Source organism: Callospermophilus lateralis, unplaced genomic scaffold (assembly GCF_048772815.1).
Source record: "Callospermophilus lateralis isolate mCalLat2 unplaced genomic scaffold, mCalLat2.hap1 Scaffold_74, whole genome shotgun sequence".
Classification (NCBI taxonomy): Eukaryota; Metazoa; Chordata; class Mammalia; order Rodentia; family Sciuridae; genus Callospermophilus; species Callospermophilus lateralis.
Genome location: NW_027515420.1, coordinates 5744421 through 5766664, shown reverse-complemented (window position 1 = coordinate 5766664; position 22244 = coordinate 5744421). Strand labels below are relative to the sequence as shown.

Here is a 22244-nt window from a genome sequence, read left to right as displayed (position 1 = left end):
GAGATAGAGAGAGAGAGAGAGAGAGACAAAGAGAGGAATTAATTTGACAAAGGACATGAAGGACCTCTACAATGAAAATTGTAGAACCACTGGGAAAAAAAAATTGAAGAAGACCTTAGAAGTTGGAAAGACCTTCCATGTTCTTGTATAGGCAGAATTAATATCATCAAAATGGCTATGGTGCATTTTATACGCTGGCCATTGTCCTAATCATTTTACGTGGATTTACTTGGACCTCACATAAATCCTTAAATAAATACTCATTTAATCCTATGATATAGGTACTAATTTTTGTCCATTTCTTAAATGAGGTAACTGAATTACCTAGCCAGTAGATTGCATAGTCAGCGTTTAGATGTTAACTGTTTGACTCCAAAGCAGTGTCCATTGAATCACTCTAACAAGTCACCTTGGGGAGCTCAGTTGGTAGAGTGCTTGTTTTGTACACACAAGGCCCTGAGTTCAATCCCCAGCACCATAAAAAAAACAAACGAAAATAAGTCACCTTGTATATATACAGGTGTGCATGCCTGTTTTATCTCATAATCTAATCTTGAGTTTTCCCACTTCTGAAAATCATGAATCGTATTTTTTTTTACCCATCACAGCATTGATTTGTGGGTGTATATCCTGATAGCTGATAAATTGACTGATATAAAACTCGTTTGTTTAGAAAACTTGAAGCATCTTCAAACTCACATTACTCCAACTTGTCTTGACCTAAATAATTGGTTGATACTCACTTTAAGTCTACGGCCATACCACCCTGAACGCGCCTGATCTGGTCTGATACTCACTTTAAAATACCCTAGTATCTACAAATGCATTTAAATATTATGGGAAATATCTATTTTTTAAAAACTTATTTCACTCAATCTAAAGATGTTACGAGTTACAATAGGAATGAATGAAGCAAAGAATAGTTAACATTAGTCTGAGAGGATGTGAAGTTCCATTGTCATTATGGAAAAAGAAAGGACACCTTCCTAAATGGCTTTTTCATAGAGTTGGGTAATGCTGTTCAAATCCTTGCTTAAAAGTGAGGGATAGCAAGGCTGGTTCAATATACGGAAATCAATAAATGCTATTCACCACTTCAATAGACTTAAAGACAAGAACCATATGATCATCTCGATAGATGCAGAAAAAGCATTTGACAAAGTACAGCATCGCTTCATGTTCAAAACACTAGAAAAACTAGGGATAACAGGAACTTACCTCAACATTGTAAAAGCTATAAATGCTAAACCTCAGGCTAGCATCATCCTAAATGGAGAAAAACTGAAGGCATTCCCTCTAAAATCTGGAACAAGACAGGGATGCCCTCTATCACCACTTCTACTCAATTTAGTTCTTGAAATACTAGCCAAAGCAATTGGATAAAAGAAATTAAAGGCATAAAAATAGGAAAAGAAGAACTTAAATTATCGCTATTTGCAGATGACATGATAATATATTTAACAGACCCAAAGGAGTCTACAAAGAAACTGGTATAGTTAATAAATGAATTCAGCAAAGTGGTAGGATATAAAATCAACACACATAAATCAAAGGCATTCCTGTATATCAGTGACAAAACTTCTGAAATGGAAATGAGGAAAACCACTCCATTCACAGTATCCTCAAAGAAAATAAGATAATTGGGAATCAACCTAACAAAAGATGTGAAAGATTTATACAATGAAAACTACAGAACCCTAAAGAGAGAGAGAGAAGATCATCTTAGAAGATGGAAAAATGTACCCTGTTCATGGATAGGCAGAACTAATATCATCAAAATGGCGATATTACCCAAAGTTCTCTACAGGTTTAATGTGATGCCAATCAAAATCCCAACAGCATTTCTTGTAGAAATAGAGAAAGCAATCATGAAATTCATATGGAAAAACAAAAGACCCAGAATAGCAAAAGCAATTCTAAGCAGGAAGTGTGAATCTGGAGGTATAGCAATACCAGAGTTCAAACTGTACTACAAAGCAATAGTAACAAAAACAGCATGGTACTGGTACCAAAACAGGCAGGTGGACCAATGGAACAGAATAGAGGACACAGAAACCAATCCACAAAATCACAACTTTCTTATATTTGATAAAGGGGCTAAGAACATGCAATGGAGGAAGGATAGCATATTCAACAAACGGTGCTGGGAAAATTGGAAATCCATATGCAACAAAATGAAACTGAAACCCTTTCTCTCGCCATGCACAAAAGTTAACTCAAAATGGATCAAGGAGCTAGATTTCAAATCAGAGACACTGCGTCTGGTAGAAGAAAAAGTTGGCTACGATCTACATACTGTGGGGTCGGGCTCCAAATTCCTTAATAGGACGCCCATAGCCCAAGAGTTAATAGCAAGAATAAACAAATGGGACTTATTTAAACTAAAAAATTTTTTCTCAGCAAGAGAAACAATAAGAGAGGTAAATAGAGAACCTACATCCTGGGAACAAATTTTTACCCCTCACACTTCAGATAGCGCCCTAATATCCAGAGTATACAAAGAACTCAAAAAATTAAACAATAAGATAACAAATAACCCAATCAAAAAATGGGCCAATTACCTTAACAGACACTTCTCAGAGGAGGATATACAATCAATCAACAAGTACATGAAAAAACCTCACCATCTCTAGCAGTCAGAGAAATGCAAATCAAAACCACCCTAAGATACCATCTCACTCCAGTAAGATTGGCAGCCATTATGAAGTCAAACAACAGTAAGTGTTGGCCAGGATGTGGGGAAAAGGGTACATTTGTACACTGCTAGTGGGACTGCAAATTGGTGAGGCCAATTTGGAAAGCAGTATGGAGATTCCTGGGAAAGCTGGGAATGGATCTACCATTTGACCCAGCTATCGCCCTTCTCGGACTATTCCCCGAGGATCTTAAAAGAGCGTACTATAGGGATACTGCCACATCAATGATCATAGTGGCACAGTTCACAATAGCTACACTGTGGAACCAACCTAGATGCCCTTCAATAGATGAATGGATAAAAAAAATGTGGCATCTATACACAATGGAGTATTACGCAGCACTAAAAAATGACAAAATCATAGAATTTGCAGGGAAATGGATGGCATTAGAGCAGATTATGCTAAGCGAAGCTAGCCAATCCTTAAAAAACAAATGCCAAATGTCTTCTTTGATATAAAGAGAGCAATTAAGAACAGAACAGGGAGGAAGAGCATGAGGAAAAGATTAACATTAAACAAAGACGAGTGGGGGGAGATAAAGGGAGAGAGAAGGGAAACCATATGGAAATGGTAGGAGACCCTCAATGTTACACAAAATTACATATAAGAGGTTGTGAGGAGAAAGCGGGGGAAACAAGGGAGAAAACTGAACAACAGTAGATGAGGTAGAGGGAAGATGGGAGGGGAGGGGAGGGGAGATAGTAGGGGATAGTAAAGGTAGAAGAATACAACAGTCACTAATATGCCATTATGTAAAAATGTGAGTGTGTAACCAATGTGATTCTGCAATTTGTATTTGGGGTAAAAATGGGATTTCATAACCCAATTGAGTCAAATATATGAAAGATAATATATCATGAGCTTTGCAATGTTTTGAACATTAAATTTAAAAAAAGGGAAAAAAAGTGAGGGATAAAAATTTAACCCATTAAGTCTCAAGTTTTCAATTCTGTATAGAAAAAATGGTTATAATGGGTTAAAGGCAGTTTGTAGTGGAATTTATTACAAGAAAACTCTGAAACCCATTTGTTTTACGTATCCTTTCAAGCTTTTAAAATGTTTCTTTTTATTAAATTAGCAAAAGTAAACTTGTGTGTGTGTGTGTGTGTGTGTGTGTGTGTGTGTGTATAGGTACATTTTGTATTGTCACTGTGCACTGCCTTTTGGCTGGGGGAACTGGGGATAGAACCCAGGGGTGCTTTACTTCTTAATTACATCTCCAGCCCTTTTAATTTTTTTTTTATTTTGAGACATGGTCTCTCTAAGTTACTGAGAATCTTGCTAAATTGCTGAGGCTGGCCTCCAACTTGTCATGCTCCTGTCTCATCCTTAGCGTATCACTGGAATTACAGGTGTGTACCACCACACCCAGTCTCCTGCATTGCATTGGATCTGGGCTATTTCCTTAGCATTAGATCAAACTGAAGAGATAGCAGACTGAGTAGATCTTATCACCTAAGACTGATACATATAGAATTAAAATTTTTGAAATTTGTATTTCTTAGCAGTTTTAAAAATAATTGTATTTGCTTCAAGGCAGTTATTTTTTTGTTTTGTTTTTGTGGTGCTGGGGATTGAACCCAGGGCCTTGTACTTGCAAGGCAAGCACTCTACCAACTGAGCTACATCCTCAGTCCAATGACAGTTATTTTAATTTTTTAAATAATAAAATTCATCAAAAAGTTTTGATAAATGCATTTCTAATTTAATCACTCTGTTAGGAGGCTGAGGGTATATGTAGCTCAGTGGTAGAGCACTTGCTCATTATATACAGGGTGCTGGGTTTGATCCCTAACACTACAAAGAAAAAGAAAAAAAAGTAAATAATCACCTTTTTATTAAAACTGTGTGTGTATGTTTTCCTGGACAATTTAAATATCTGGTAGTGTCCCTGATAGTTTGCTATTATGCCCTGAAACATTTAAATGCACAGTTTGGGAATTTCAGTTCTGCATTATGCAACCTGCTCATGGCTGTGTGGCTCAGTAAATGTTTCCTTTAAGAAAAAAAAAATACAACCTTATTACTCTCTTATATAAAACACATATAGATTGAAGGAATACATGGTGTTAATTCTCATTTATATGGAAAGATAGTACTTAAAATTAAGCAGTCATCTTTTTAGAATCTATGGCCTTTGTGAAAAATGTAATTAATATGACAAGTGAACCTTTTGTTTTTGCAAAATTATTCTGAAAGTGTTATTCATGTAAATAAAATCATGGATATTTGAAAACTGTCCTTTTATAACATTGTGATATATTTTTCTTGAGAACTTTAGTGAAAATTTTATTATCTGATTAATTTGATTTTCAGGATTCTTTGGAAAAAAAATGTTGCTTCACCCAAACTTCTTTATAATTACATGTGTCATAGTTGTTAGAATGTGAGTGGGTCTGAATTCTGACTTTTTCTCTAACCAGTCTAAGGCAAAACTGATAATAGGTAGCTAGTGCTCTTGTCAGTGATTAGTTTAGGGTTATTGGTAACCCTGTGGCTAATTAGATACAATGGGAAAGTCAGGGGTGGGGAAAGATTTCATCACTGATATTAAACACTGCATACTGCTACATTGCCGTTGTGTCTTAATGTGATGTTCTGAACTTTGCTAGCTTGTTCAGTGACCATGAGTAGAGAGGTAGTTGAGGACAAAGCTAGGAGACTCAGCACAGCATAGCAGAAGGAGTCCTTGAGGATGATGTTGAATTAAACAGTCCTTGAACAAGTCCGCCTTGTCTCTCTGTTTATATATGTGTTAAATCCTCTTAGCTGATAAAGTTATTTCTATTCCTTAACTGTAGATGCTATTCAAACTGAGGCAAAAAACTCAGGACCCTTGGGGGATTGCAGTATAAGTAATCAAATGTGTTTTGAAAAACATAAGTGATTCTGTTCTCATCTTCCTTCTAATCCTTTCCCCCGCATTGAGAACTTTTGCAATAAGTTATGAAACTGAATTAAAGGATTTGGTGAATGATCGTTTATATGGAGAGGCCAAGAAAAAAAGAGGTGTCTAGATGACTACCATGTTTTAGGCCTAGGTAACTGGATAGATGGTGCTGTCATTCTAGATAAAAAGCACTATGTAACTCAAAGAACAACTTGTTTTGTACATAATGTGAGGTATCTGGGACTATCTGGAAAGTGGTACCAGAAAGTTGGTAGGCATATAGTCCTGGAGTTCAATGATATGTCCAAAGTATAAGATGAAGAATAGTTGTAGTTTTGAAACCCTAGGTATAGATAAGGTGCAGATACTCCTTAATGAGTAGGGAGAAAAAAAATATGGAACTTCAGAGAACACTAGTATTTCAATATAGAGTAGGAGTCGAAGTGGTTGAGGAGGAAGAAAAAATGATTACTGATATCCACAATGAAAAATCTCATTTAGTGTTAGTTTTTCTTTTTCTTTTTTTTTCCCCAGAGAAATTCTGATACCTTTGTAGTTATGGAACTTACTGTTTTTTTTTAAAAGATGAATTCTTTCTGAAATGCTTGTTTTTACTTGATCAATTTGTTATGTTAAATGGTAACCTCATAGAATGAAAACCTAGCACTATCAGTTAATTCTCTTCTCTTTTATAAGATTGATATAGGACCAAGAAATATATAAATTTTCATTAATCCTTGTCTACAGTCATTAATATGATAATAGATGTCTTGTTTTTAAGATTTAAACAGACATTTATTATTGCTGCTTGTATTTTACTATGCATATTTTTGTATTCTGTTCTATTCCTTTTGTTATTTCTGTTTTTATCATTTGATATGTGTTAGCTGATATGTTCTTTTATATAAGAATAATATATTCAGGAGAGTTAGGAGTTCTGGAACTTCTAAATAAGGAAATTGGCTAAGGAAATTTTTTTAAAAAAATGAAAGCCTGTAGAAACAGGAAACTGATAACTTCTAGAAAGCATTGCCTTAAACCTTTCATGTAATCTGTGAATGCAAATCTAGAATTGTGCATGCATGAATATGTGTCACATTAAAAACTGTGTGGTGGAAGTATCAGCCATTTATGAGCATTTTCCCCAATAAATGTAGAAATAAAATTTTCAATTAGCGTTATTGCTAAAAGCGTTGAAAAAACTGTTTGAATATTTATTCCTCCCTCCAACTCTCTTTCTTTTATTTTACAACTTCAGTTTGAATAGCACCTGTAATTAAGGAAGAAAACCAAGCCCTGGGAGCTAGGTAGGACTTCCAGCTATTGATCTGTGTAAACCCTGCTTGTACTGTCAGGGGAGAAACAGTCAACTGCTGAGCTGCTTTGTCACTGACATAAGCTGAGAGAGGATTTTTTTGTCTATACTGTTTATACACTAGTCTATAGACCTGCTGGCTGGTTGAATTTTAAAGAGTGTGGAGGTTTAAAGACTTGTCCCCTGAGGGATGCTTCTGCCAGTTGTGAAGGGAGCTGAGGCTGTTTTGCAGAAGTGTGTGCATGTGTGTTGCTTTTGGAAAAAAGGAGGGGGGTGGTGTGAAAGACTGAGCAACTAACTGAGAAGCTTCCTTCTTAATTTGAGTCTTAACATTGATATGACATATATGACTAATTTGGATATTTTTATAGGTGGACACTGGATTTAGACTATTATAGAAATTACATATGCAGTTTTGTAGGAGGATATCTGAATAATGTTCATGTCTGTAGTAAATTGAATGGCTTCACTTGATGCAGCACAAGTTAAAGATTAAGCAATAGTCAAATAAAAATAAACTATTCTTATTTGTGATGAACTATTTTTTAGTAATTTACTTCCAGTTTGGTGACTCCTATAATTAAAATTGACAATATATTATCAGTAGTAAAATAGCTTTCTCCAGATATGGGGCCTGTGCTCTTGCATTTAAAGGTCCATGCACATAAGGAAGCCTGGGTACTATGCCCTTAAGGGTAGAAGTGTGCTGTTTTTTTTTTACACCAGGCTTTTCCTTTTTGCTTCCGTGAGTTAAGGCTCTTGGAGCTTTCTTAGATCTTGATATAGGAATTCTACAATGTTTTATTATTGTTATTCTATTGCAGTGTACACTTTGAGAGAATTCAAGACATTCTACTCAGCACTATATTTATATGTTGGGTTTAAAAATTTGATATTGATGATTTCACAGGATATTAGTTTTATTGCTAAAGAGGTGGTTGTTAAAGTATTTTTATTGGGGATGATGAAGATATTTGCTTTTCTCCCCCTTTTTAATAGGAAATAGCCTCATACATCTTTGCTTTGCTTTCTAAAATCACCAGGGCTTTGAACTTGTATGATATTGTCTTCAATTCTGAAGTTTAGCTTTTGAGTCAGTTAATTTGAAGTAAATTTTCAGATCTAGTGAGATTTATTCTTTCTTTCTTTCTGAATACTTGACAATGTTTTGCATTCTTTTCATAATTGTTAAAACTTGTGATTTCTGAAATTTTTAAAAATTGTTTTTAGTACAAAATCATTGAAGGTTTCAAAATCAGATTATTTCTATGCTACATAAAACATTGATTTAAATATGAAGCAATTTTTAAATAAAAGTTCCCAGAATATATGTTATAGTTTAATGTAAAGGTTTGCTTATAGATATACATTCATTATTTAAGATAAAACTGAGTTCCAAGTGTTATGATTTTTTTCTATAGAAAATTTTTTCATTGTTAAACCATTTGAGTATGGGACATGTAGAATTGTAACACCTCTCAGTGATTCATTCAGCTGCCAACTTCATTCCCTTTTCTCTGCCTGCATTTTAATTGAAACAACATTTATATTTTTGAGCCAGGATCTGTCAGAAGTCCCTATGGCTAGTCTGTGGTACAAGTAGCAATAGATGTAGCTTACCCATATGGTGCGGTGCTTCCTGTAAAATCCATATGGCCTTGTTGAAGGGAATCCCAGCGGGATGTGAAGGGTGTTAATTCCCTTCAGGCCAGGCCTTTCCCTCCTGGGGTTTCCGTGGCATTGTCAGTGGAATCTGCCAAAGCAAAAACTTAATTCCTTTTTAACAATCAATTATTTTAGTCTAGGATCCTGTGCTATTTTTCTTCAGGGGGAAAAAAAAACAGCAAACTTTTTCATCCCCTATAAAATGTCTCAGCATTTTAACTGCACCTTTAAAAAACATTCTAAAGCTTCTTGTTTCTTCTTTTAATTTGCATTTGTAGGAAGTACTACAGAGCGTGCCAAAGTTCTGTTTCCCTTTTGACGTTGAAAGGTACGGTATTAGCCACTATTTAAAATAATTTTAGCTCATCTTATTGCATACTTTAAAATGATTTCATGTGCTTTTTTTGATAAAATTAAACATGTTTTCATTGTTTCTAGAGAAACAGTGGAGACTAGAAATTCAAAGTTAAATAATATTGGAACGAAGAAGCTTGATTATTATATCTTTTACTTTCTCCATTGTGGTGAGTTAGGAGAAATCTTAAAGCAGTATTGCCAATAGGTTGTATTTCTTCCATTTATTCTTCAGGTATACATTGTAAGCACTAGCAGAATAAAAGAAATGTCTTGATCAGAGCCTTTGAATTGTGTTTTTTTCAAATTAGGTGTATATGTTCTCGTTTCTATCTCACTTCATCCTAATTGAAAAGACCATCTGTATGATGTTGTAATACTCATGGCTAGTTGTCTCCCAAGTGTAGCTTCAGAGAAACAGTACAATATTATGGAAGACTCCAAAAACTTTTCTAGCAGTTTTTGAAATCTTTTGTTTGTATTTTAATGAACAAATATTGAATGAACTACTTGTATGTAGTGGGACTTTAACAGAGTTATATCGCTTTGAGCATGATAACAGATCATTTATTGTTTTTTATGTGCCTTTCACACCCTATTATCAGTTTTTTTAGTATGTGATGTGAAAAGTTTTAAGAAAAATTTATTTAAGGAAAATATTTTGCTAAGGATGAGTGAGACTGAAATTTTACTATATTAAAGATAAAGCCCTTCTGATGATGGGATAATTGATAATAATAAGTATTATTGATGAATGCTACTCCTTGTTTTACCTCACACCTGGGGACTCAGTTGTCCTCCCTCACTTTCCCAAAGTTAAAATTTTCAATCAATAGGAAGAATTAAAAAAAAAGAAAGAAAAGTTGTGAAAGGATATCATAAACTTTGAGCACTAGAGGACACATTAGTCAGTGGAAGTTTTATTTGAAGAATATAAATTAAAAAAATTGCCCACTTTAATGTATGTTTCTAAAATATCCAGCACTTGAAATTCAGTATTTTCTGACAAAATAGTTTATAGTATTGGTCCATTGGTAATAGTTTATTTTCTTTTTTACAATCACTATGGCTGTTTTAGAACCAAAGTTAAGGAATAATGGATTTTTAAATTTGGGACAGAGCATCAAATGTTCAATTAGTCATGTAATGTTAAGGTTATATCTAGTATCTGAAGTATATTCATATATTTTAGTAGTAAGGATTTTATCTAATGGTTTATACTGTTACTTAAACCCCAGTGTAACTCATATTATAGTGTTATGATAGTAATAAGTTAAAATTATTTACAGCTTAGCAGTATGCTCCTTTGGAGATGCCATATTCTTTTTTTTTACCTGAAAATTTATTCCTTGGTACATTGATAGCTCTAAAACACTGTTTGTTATGATAGTTTATTGGTTGAGAATGTTAACAAAAGAAGCAATTTTTAAAGATTGGGCAGTGGTTGCCCTTAGATTTTGGAGCAGTGTGATTTGCTATATAAGCAATTAATATTGGATACAGCAGACTGGGAAAATAGAGTTGAAAACAAGAACTCAGTCATCACATGTAGCTTCTTCTACAGTTTCAGCAACAGTTATTTCATAATTTACAAATATTTTCTGAGGACTTCTAGTCTTATGACAAATTAGAACAAATTGTCTTATGATTTCCTGGTAAGGGATTAGCATATGCTCAATTTGTTCAGTCTATGAGGTATTACAATTTATCTTGATGTTTGACTCATGAGTGAGTTTACACATTTCACACTCATTCTAGTTATAGAAGACAGTTCCAGCTATAAGAACCAACTGATGGGAGATATGAAAAATTGTGCTCTACATCTGTAATAAGAATTGTAATGCATTCTACTCTCATATATAAGTTTAAAAAATAATAAAAAAAACCCAACTGATGGGATAGATGAAACCAATGCCACATATAGATATATTCTTGCCTTTGTCTTTCTTTTGGAAAATAAAAATACTGGGCTTACTGTTTCATACTTTTACTATATTTTAGGGTATCCCAAAATCAAGTTGGACAGCACTTTACCTTTGTACTGACAGACATTGAAAGTAAACAAAGATTTGGGTTCTGCAGACTCACATCAGGAGGCAAAATTTGTTTATGCATCCTTAGGTAAGTAATTGTAGTAGAAAAATTGATTGCAGGATAGACTGTGTTGTTCTTTATTTTGTTACACCAAAGCAAAAACAATAAACCTCTTGTTTTTCTTAACTCTTTTTTTCTAAATCTGAATAAGTGGAACAATAATTTTTCTTACTTCCTACATACAAAATCAGTTATGTGTAAAGATTTACTAATACCATAGTCGAATTTTTCTTCAAAGACCTTTACTTTTTTAAACATAAGGTTTTGTGGATTTATTTTTAAAAATTTAATATTAAGATATGAGTTCAAATAATATGTGAGATTCACATATTAAAGAGGATACAAAAAATTCAAGTAAACTAATGTGTGCCCTTTTCTGTCATTGAACCACAACTTCAGAGTATTTGAGATGAATTGCTGTTTTAAAGCAAAGGTTGCGAAATTGTGATGAAGCAGAAGTTAAAGGTTTTTGTTCTGCCACTGGGTGTTTTAAAAATTTTAAAAGATGTGGTTAACCTTATAAATTTTAGGATGCTTTGTATAAAATTCATATTTCTAATTCCTTTTGAGAAATGGGAATATCTGCTAATTACGGTCCTTTACTTCCCAATGGCAGCAATAAGCTGAAACTACATATCAGTTTTTTAGTTCTGATATTATCTTGCTAGGTTCCATAGTTCTCACCTGTTCTGTCTCAATAACTTTCCTGATGGGCCTAGAGTTAGTAGGTAGACTGTGTCTCTGGCCTGTGGACCTCAAATCTGAGTTGCTGACTATCGAGGAGGAGGGGTTTTAAAGGCAAGCATTCCTGTAGTGTGTCCTCATGAATCAGAAATAAATTTTCATTTAGCATTTAAATTTAGTAAAGCCATTGTTACTTCAGAATATTTACATAAAATATAAACTGACTATTTGTTAAATGACTGTAACATGAGTACAGTCTCCATATCTGCATTCCAGTATCCATTCATTTGTAGGAACAGATTCTAAAACACAGTAATCAAGGTTTTTTTTTTTTGTGTGTGTGTATGTGGTTCTCAAACTTGTTTATGTAAAGAACACCTGAATGTTGAAGTATTCTTTAAGTATTAGGAGAAGTGTTATCTCAAAAAAATGTTTACATAAATACAATAAAATATTAAAAGTTAAATCGTATTTGTCAATCAAGATAACCTGTCACATAAGCATTATTCATTATTTTATCTTTTATTAAAATTATTCCTTTTATATGTGATGACTTTTTTAGGTCATTTGACAGTGCTTTTTGGTAGATGTGAAATATATGTAAAAGCTCTCTGAAAATAATCACAGAGAAAAATTTTAAATTGTGAAAATTCTATCCTCCTTATTTTTTCTTTGTAAATTAGGAAAATATTTCCTGTTTGACATTTTAATGGCATATCTTAATCTGTCTGAAAGTTAGCGGGCCTAGAGCGTCCTTTGAGAACAGTTATTTAGAGTAGTAAGTTAATAATTTAGTTTTAACAGTAAATAGGGAATTCAACTATAGTAGAATTAAGCAAATTATTCAGAAAGTTGTTGTGGATGGGTAAATATCTATCTATAAGTAGTCAGCATTCTCTCTTGGAAAATAATTTTGGCAAATCTCTTTAAGTGCTATATAGCTAAAGGACTAATAGTGTTCTTGGTTTTGGTTTGTCTACCTGGTTGGATCATCCTCTACCACTTTATAATTGTTGAAAGGAATGATGAAACTATAAATATACTAGAAAAATTATTGCTGACTTTAAAAATATTACTGTGATGGTGAGAGCTTTTATGTACCTAACATGGATTGCTGAAACCTGAAAAATTGGTGCAGTTGCCCATGTGATGATGATGAATATTTTTGTTTGGTGAAAAATATAATAAGAAAACTTAAAATATAAGTAATAAACTGGTAGAAATAAATTTATAATCATTATAACATGGGTTTAATAGTCATAATATATTAAATACTTAAAAATTAATAAGAAAAAGAAATCAGTAGAGGAATAAGTATCTGAATAACTCAGAGTAAATGTGAGTAGTACACTTATAAATGCTGCTTAGACATACTGAAAGTTAAAAAAGAGCATATTTAGATCAACGGAATTGAAAAAATAGATTCTTAATAAGCTTGAGTGAACATACATCTTATGTGCTAATTAGTTGGATCTTGTCATTCCGCAATACTTGTATACTTCAAAACATGATATTTAGGGGCTGGGATGTGGCTCAAGCGGTAGCGCGCTTCCGGGCATGTATGTGGCCCGGGTTCGATCCTCAGCACCACATACAAAGATGTTGTGTCCACTGAAAACTAAAAAACAAATATTAAAAAAAAACTTTCCCCCCGCCTTTCTCTTTCTATCACTCTCTCTCTTTATAAAAAACATGATATTTACATTATTAACATATATCATTTATATAGAATTTAAATAATAATGAAAATAAAACATTTAATGACCACATTGATGAATATTCTTCAACAGAACTTGATTAAGTACTTTATGGTGCATTTCCCAGCCTCCATTCTATGCCAGCATTCCTTATGCTACCTCCAAAAGCATATGTCAAATGTTTTGACATACTCCCACTGTTGGCAGTAGTGCCTGGCATATATGAATGCTTAGTAGATATAATAGATACTTGTAGAAGAAATGAGTGAATGGCTTAATACAAGCAATGTTATTTAATTGCTAGGCAAAATTAAACACAAATATACATCCTGACTTGGAGAAATGTTCGTGAACATTTCTTGGAGATTGATTGCAAAATGATGAAAATTTTCAAAGTAATGTTTATGAGACTGTATGTTCTATGTTTATAAAGAACATATCATGTGTGTATTTGAATATGTATTTTAAGAAGTAGATAATCTCATGACAAATTATAGTATATTAGTCTATGAGTGCATATTCTTATCAAAAAGTCTAGAAGGATATCTTCTTCCTTGTTTATTAACCACTTTAGCATTTGTCTTTTTTTGCAATATGAAAAAATCATTTCAATTGTTTTTTTTCTGAAAAATCTGTGTTTCCAACATTTTACAAATAATAAACTATAAGTATGAAACTATAGATAGTATGTTAAAAATTATCTTTTTAAAAAATCATCTTTTCCCTGATAAAATAATTATCTAATTAATGTATTTGAGTATAGTCAGTAAGTTGATCATGGCAGTGTAACAGAATTTAAATGGGAAGGGGGAGATTTTTTTCTATACTCCAGAAATGTAAAGATGTGAAAGAATAACCTTGGAGAGAAAAAACTATTGCTGATGCTGTGACTATGACAATCTTAGAGTCAGATATTAGTGCTTTTCAGTAATTTCAATTTAAAACATATAATATATTTTATGAGATGATTAGATAAATGCTAATATAAAATACAAATTTTATTTCCTATTTTCTCCCTTTTAACAATGCTCATTTGACAGTATGCTTAAGATGTAGTACAAAAGAGTTTGTTTAACACACACACACACACACACACACACACACGATGTATCAAACCAAAATATAGAATAAGTAGTAAATTTTTAGAAGGAATAGGGGAAGACAGATATTACTGAAATACAGTAATATCTTATAAACTACTCAGAATTATTTTGGGGAAGGCCCCCTAATTTATAGACCAGTTTTCTTTATAACAGGCTATGTTGCTTCCAATGGTGTATGAAAGAAGATCAACTATGTTGCTCTTCTGAGAATTTACTAGTGGCTAGTCAAAGCCTCAGAGTAATGTTTGCAGTCAGTTTTGTAGGACTGTCTTGAACTCATGTATTAACTCATGTAGTTAATAGGGCTAAAATTTATTGAAGATTTTGACAAAATACTTATGTGAGGAAGTTACATAAATATTTTTAACTAGATTTTTTGATAAAAACATGTTATATTTTATCATGAAAACTAAGAAGATTCAGAGAAGGTTAAAAAAGAAAATAAGTCACTTACATTTGTGCCACATAATCAATACTTACATTTGGTATTTAGTTCTAGTCTTATTGCCATAAGACTTGTTAATGTACATTTACAGACTTTTATACAGTAAATCAAACTAAATAATTAACTGTAGTCTTTATTCATAATTACTAAAATACATGAATGTATCTAAAGTAATCCATGAATCCAGAAAGTTCCAGTGACTTTTATAATATCATCCATTAGTGCAGAGAATTTTTCACACATACTTAATCTGACATTTGGTTATTTTTCACTTTTGTTTCCTTAGAGGGTAAAATTTCACACACTTTTTTTTCCTTCTGATTACAGGTTATTTTTTATCAGTTACTTATATCTTTACTTGAAGTATGACTTTTGAATTTAATACCTTGTCCTTGAAGCTGTCATATGGTACAGTATTAATGCATTTATATTGAATCATACTGCATTTTTAAGTATTATATTGTGAGAGACATTGGTTTTATTATTTATTTATTATTATTCATACTCAGTAGCAAATGACTTAAGATTGTTGGGTAGAATTAATTGTTGTTTTTCTTGTTTTTTCTACAATAACATGAACTCTGAATTTTTCTTTTGTTATCAAATATGTCTCCCCCATATTCTCATTTATGTTGTTACCCCATAATGTGTAAATTTGTGTTTCAGTGATCTAAAAATTTTATAAGAAAAATATTTATAAATGACTCTTGAGATTTTGTTGATATTGAACAGTTAGAAATGTTTTAGAACCTTTAAAGTAGTTATAATAAAATGATACATCTATCTACCTACCTACCGACCTACCTATATAAGGAATTTTAAGATACTTCATTGCAAAGTAAAATAAACCACTGCAAATTGATAGAAAATTTTCATTAGCACAAGCAGAAAACAACTTTGATGGTTGACTTTTTGAATAGCAGGGACTCTTAAATTAATGATAATTTTCATGATGACAGTGAATTAGCAGCATCATGTAGTGTTTGTTTGCTGTAGCCACATTCTCTGCTAAGTGACTTATATGCATTATTTTAAAAAATAATTCTTGGAGTTTAAGTTAGAAATTTATATCCAATACATTAAAGCTACTTTTCTCCTGGATCATGCTATTATGAGATTTAAAATAATTTAGATTTATGTTCAAGTTCTAAGTGGGATAATTTGTACACAGTGCTATTAAAAAACCATGTACTCTTTTCCTCTTGAACATACACTATTATAAAGCTTAGAAGTTAGTATTTTTTAAATTGTACTCATTTTGTTCACATTTTAGAAGAAAAATTAGAATTTAGGCCTATGTAATATAAAAGTTGATATTTAATTTTGAGCCACTGTAATATGCTTTAGTTATTTTTCTGACATATTAATAATTTAAATCTTACCATTGTTTTTATTTAGAATTGTTTTAATAGGCTAGCAAAAATGCAAGAAATAACTTTTTTTTAAATTTGATTAACATAATTTTATGACTATAAAATTGTTGCCAAGGGTTCAAAATGAAATACTCTTAATAAGGAAGAAAGATTTATGTTTAGGGCCTTTGTAGTTCCCCTTGTCCCCTTTAACTCATACCAAACTCCAAGCTTTCACACTCTTCCTTTGGGCAAATCCCTTAGAAGCAGAATGTTTCAATTTTACACATTGTGTGTCAATTTTCCAGACAGAAAAACAGCCTCTAGTCATTAGACGTTTTTCTACGGAAAGGCAGTTTCCTTAGTTTTGTTTGATTACTGTAAGTTAGGTTCCTGCTGATCACTCAGACCGTTACTGGTTACCTGACTATTTGACAAAAAACATTTCGTTTCCTTTATTTAACCTTTGACTTTGGAATGTAAAATTTTTATCAACTCTATGGTGGGAGTCCTCCTGTGCCACAAAATGGATCTCTCTTTCTCTCTCTCTCCCTCTCTCTCTCTCTCTCTCTCTCTCTCTCACACACACACACACACACACACACACACACACACACACTCATAAATACATACACCACAGGCCCATACAAAATCATATCTTTTGTCATAAGTCTTAAAGAAAATTAATAATCTTACAATTAAACTTTAAATTCCTCCTGTCTTTTGTTTTAAAATAATTAGTTTTAATGTATTTGTTTTTCATTTTGTATATATTTGCAATACTATGAAAGTCACATTGACTAATATTAAAGAAATTACATGATCTGTTTTTAGATATTTAGTCTTCATAATATGTTGAGTAATTTTTTTAACTTCTAGGATTTTTAGGTTGATTGTGAAAAACAGATTTTGAATATCTTTGGATGTATAAGATTTAATGAAGAATATTAATGATAATCAGTTTAAGAGTTAATAGATTAGTTAAAATTATTTCTTTTAACATATATTAATTGAGAATTTTCTCAGAAACCAGAAAAATAAAGATATGGGAATAACATTTCTTAACTCTCGCAATGTAAGTTTATAATTTAGAGTATTCATTTTCTGTATATGTGTGTGTTATATTCAGATCAAAAGTTTTGGGCATAGTTTCCTTTTTTAAAAAAGAATGTTATTTTTCTCCACATATTTTGATTTAAAGTGTGAAATGGAATCTACTCAAAGTATTGGCATTATTATACTACTTTATGTACCCTGGACTGTTTTCTTATCAGTAAGGAAATTGAACAGTAGGATTTCTTGTTGAGTGGTTACTTTGTATCAGGCATTGTGAATTCAGTTACCTGCAAGGACCAGGTTGGTGACTCAAATGAGAAAAGTAGGTTAGGTTCCTAACTATGGACGTAAGTTTGGTGATCTGAATAACATACGACACATATAAAGACAGAAGTCAATATTCAGTTTTAGGCATTTGTAACAGAATGAAAAATGAGTGTCTAGTAGTGCCAGTTCTTTTGATTTTTATAGGAACAGAAATTGAGATTTTGAAGTGAATTATCTGAGATTTAGAAATTGACAACTTACTCAATTAGACAACAGCCACTACTCCAGGACTGTAATGATCACACAGAATATGGCCATGGGCTGGCTGGTTGTAGCGTGCAGATAGCCAGTTTACAATCTGTGTTCTAGATGCTTGCATATTTGCAATGGAAAATGTTCTTGCTTTCTTGATGCTTCAGGAACATGTGGCTGGGTTTCGGATTAATTTCACTTTAATATAAGTTATGCTTTTATTAAAAGCTGTGAATGATGTATACTCTTTCAAAGGAGATAATATCACTGAGAACCAGTGTATATGCATAAAGAGCACATTATCTGTGACTACACTCTGTTCTTTATAGTGATGCTATGTACTGGAATATCAGGACATGCTTAAACAGAAGTTTGATTCTGTCTCACTCTTTCACAAATTATGTGTACAGAAAAATGCTGGCTAGCTAATGCAGTTATGAATCTTGTGATGAGGTCTAAGCATTAGAGTGTTAAATAGATTTAAGTTATTTGGGAAGGCATCTTCTACCTTGTTTTAGACTGTTTTTCCCCCCAAACTTTTTAGCTACAGCAGTGAAAACAAAAGCAGTATAAAAATTTAAATTGGTTTAGTTACCAAAACATTAGAAGACAAAGCCAAATTAAATAAATCCGAGACATTAGCACATCAAAACAAATGAAAGTTTAAAAATATAAAGGAAATGCTCTGAACATTAATAGAGATACACAAATTTAGGAATTATGAGTTAGCTGATTTAAGATTATACCAGAATTAGTCCAGTTTATTTAGCCATGTAAAAAACATTCAGTCATTGGATATATTTATTCAAGGGCTGGATATTTATTTTAGAAATACTTGTCTACATTGGATGATGAGCTGGATGCAGGTTGACTAGAACTCTAATCCCAAGATTGCCATTTGGCATCCTTGTAATTGTGGATAAGTTGCTTTGTATTATTTTAGTCAAATAATAGATATTAAAGTAGTAGTATAAGAATTAGACAGGGTAACACAGAAATATTGCACTGTTATACTATTTTTTTCAGAATTTTATTCCCTTTCAACTATAAATTCTGTGATTCTTATAAACACATAAATTCTGTGATTCTTAGCTTCTGCCTCTATACCCAGATGGATATATAACTGACTATTGAGTAATACACCCTAAATAGAAATAATAAAGCATATTGGGGTTAGAAAAGATGATTGTGAAAAATATCCCATAAAGGTAAAGCTGGTTTTTAAATAGTCTGATTTTTAGATCAAATCATAGTATGGTGCCAGGACAAAATTCAGCAAAAGTATTCTTAGACATTTATAAAACAATAATAATTATATAGCTATAGAAGGCCTAGCATGAGAATTTAAAAATGTTTAAAAGTAAAACTAAATATGGATATTTTAAATATTTTTTATTAACTGGATTTATCACTTTCAAAAACAAGTAAATAAATAATCCTACACATAAATTATATTTTTCTGTATCAATTAGTTGCTTAATTAAAAATTGAGCTCTAATTAAGCTTCACATATTGAAAGGAAATCATAACAAATGAAAAATAAGTATGTAGATGAGAAAACCAGAACATTTAAAAGAACATTAAGGTATACGGTCTAGAGAGAAAAAGATCATCTTACTTTTTAATAGCTTATGTGGGATCTATATTATATTTTTCACTTTTATAGTGAACTAAGAAAAAAGAATAAAGTTAAATAAAGTTTCACACTATTTACATAAGATGAAAAATGACAATGTAAGATATATAACTGCCTAAAATTAATAAATTCTTTTTCTAAAACTCATTGAGAACAGGATAGGAACAAACTGATTCTTGAGTATATTAGAATTAGAGCTTGTCTTATTTAAATTTATAGGTATGAAATACATGACATTGAAATTTTCTTGAACTAGTCACTTCTTCAGGCCAATAAAAGTTGAAATGTGAATATGAAATGAATTTAAATGAAATAATTACATTCTAACAGTATAGTATGTCTTGATAGGATAGCTCCATTAAATTATTTCTTTCAGAAACTGATGTACTTATTTGCATTTTATTGAGTTGATAACTTAATAATATTTAGGGTTTTTTTAATAAATGAAAGATATAATAGAGTAGGACTTAAAGACTTGAGTAATAGGAAAATTGCAGTTGTCAATACTAATTTCTGATTTTCAGATTCCCCAAAAGCTTTCACAGATTTGTCACATCCCTTTCCAAATTTTTTCAGATTCTAACACAAAGCTGTCAGCATGCTTGTTGCAAACACCTATTACAGCATTTCTTTAGTAAGCTTTTGTTTTCATTTCAGTCTGGAGTGGTTGCTTTCTAGGCTTTTGGACAATTCTTATCCTTGGACTTCTCTATACTCCCATAGTCTTGGAGCTCTTGTTTTCTGAATCTCCCTGCATTCTTCCCTCTTAATTGCCCTTATTTGTTGAAGATGGCTTAGGAGAATTTTTGAGTCCTTACACAATTAAGAAGGGTATTATTCTATGGTCATACTTTGCAGATAGTTTCTCTGAACATGAAATTTAACTTTGTATTTGAAGACATTGCTTTTGAGAGGTACAGTGATAGTTTGAACGTGACTCCTTTGTATGTTACCTGTTTTGTGTCACTGGGAACTCTTAGTCACTTTTCTATCCCTTTTCTTTAATTTCATGGTGATGCTCTGGTTTGGCTCATTTGTTGTGCTATTCAGTCACCCTTTTAATCAGGAAACTTGGATCTGAAGTTCTACGAAATTTTTCATTCATTTTCAAAAAAGAAACTTTCACTTCTTCCCTTTTTTTCTTTCTTTTTTTTAATAGCTGCTACTTGTCAAGTACATGATATGAGTCTAATAATGCCCTGATATTTCAACATTATTATCTATCTGTCTCTTTATTATAGTTTCTGGGAGATTTTCTTATGGTACTTTCTACCTTCCCATTGATTTAAAATTCTTGCGCTTTTAGTACTTCCAACAAGAATTCTATTTTTGTTCTATAATAATTTCTTTCTCCATTTCTTTTTAATTTAAATCTAGTTTTGTTTAATAAGATCTTGTTCTTTATTCTGCTCCTAAGGATATTAGGGAAAGTTTTGAAATTCTCTTCTGCTGTTTTCATAGTCTGTATTTATTTGGAGATCCTTTTATATTTGTTCATTACAAAAATGCATTTGTGTCTGTATTTCTTCAAGTATTGGGTGGTTGAACTGTTCATTTACATTCAAGAAGATGGTAGTAAAGTGAATTGGAAATATACTATGTGCGGAGGTGGGTTTAACATCTACTGTCTTGCTGGTTTTTAAGTTTCCCTTGTACATATCAATTCATACCCTTTTTACTAATTTATTGCTATTTTAATAGTATTTCCAAATGGCACAGATAAATGCATTATTAAGTTTGTTAGTTTTAAGAAGTTGTGTAAATATATTTAAACATTATTGTCACTTTCCATTTTTTTAGTTACTATTTGTAATTATCTTAAAGAATTTTGTATTATTCTGCTGAGTAAAACTACTATAGTTTGCCTAACTGTTCCTCTTTTGTTATGACATTAGGTTATTCATGGTTCAAAAAGCATCATTCATCATCACTAGTAAAGCAGATATTCTCTGAGGAAATTCTAATAGAATACTGTTTGTCTAAGCTTAGTTCATTGATTATTTTATCTTTAATATGCTTTATGCATGTTCTCTTCTCTGACCATTGTTTGGTAGAAGTATAACAGTGTTTTCTCTTTAAAAGTAGCTTACTATACTAATGCTTTGAAGAAAAAAATGGGTATTTGTTAATTCATAATTAACAAAACTGTTGTGATTTACTATTTTTCCATATGGAAATGAAACATGGTAATAAATGTTAAATTAATAACTGGACCAATTTTAAAAATACTGGTATTTTTATTTGTTAATAATAATATAGATTTTATTGCATACAGATGATTTTTGGATTTAGTATTTAACTTTCATAAAAAATTACACTTTGATCTAGTAAAATGAATTAGAATGACTTTAAGTCATTTTTGATTTTGGTATCTAAAAACAATTATTACTTTTTGAAATTTTTAAATTAGTCTTTCTGATATTTGTATTAATATTTATTTTGAAATTTATCATCCTTCTTAAACATCATTTCTTAAGACCTGAGTAAACATATAATTCTATTATTTTTTCTTTGTAATATTTAAAAAGAAATATAGTGATGTGATGCATAATGATGTGAAGGTCAATGGCAGACCACCTGTACAATGATGATCCCATAAGATTGTGACAGTAGTGACATGGAAGCCTCCTTGCTTGTATAAGGACAAGCAAGTATAAGTACATTCCTTGATGCTCACATAAGGAAATTGCCTAAGGTCACATATCTCAGAATGTATTTCTGTAATTAAATGACACATG

At 31.7% G+C, this 22244-nt stretch overlaps 1 protein-coding gene across 1 annotated transcript in view; it reads left to right on the top strand.

The window, feature by feature from the left end:
- The window catches only part of LOC143389916 (DENN domain-containing protein 1B-like), a 135784-nt gene that overhangs the window by 31726 nt on the left and 81814 nt on the right, over positions 1-22244 (top strand). The window contains 2 exon segments of the mRNA XM_076842642.1: positions 8845-8894; positions 10922-11041. Coding sequence (XP_076698757.1) covers positions 8845-8894; positions 10922-11041 — 170 coding nt within the window.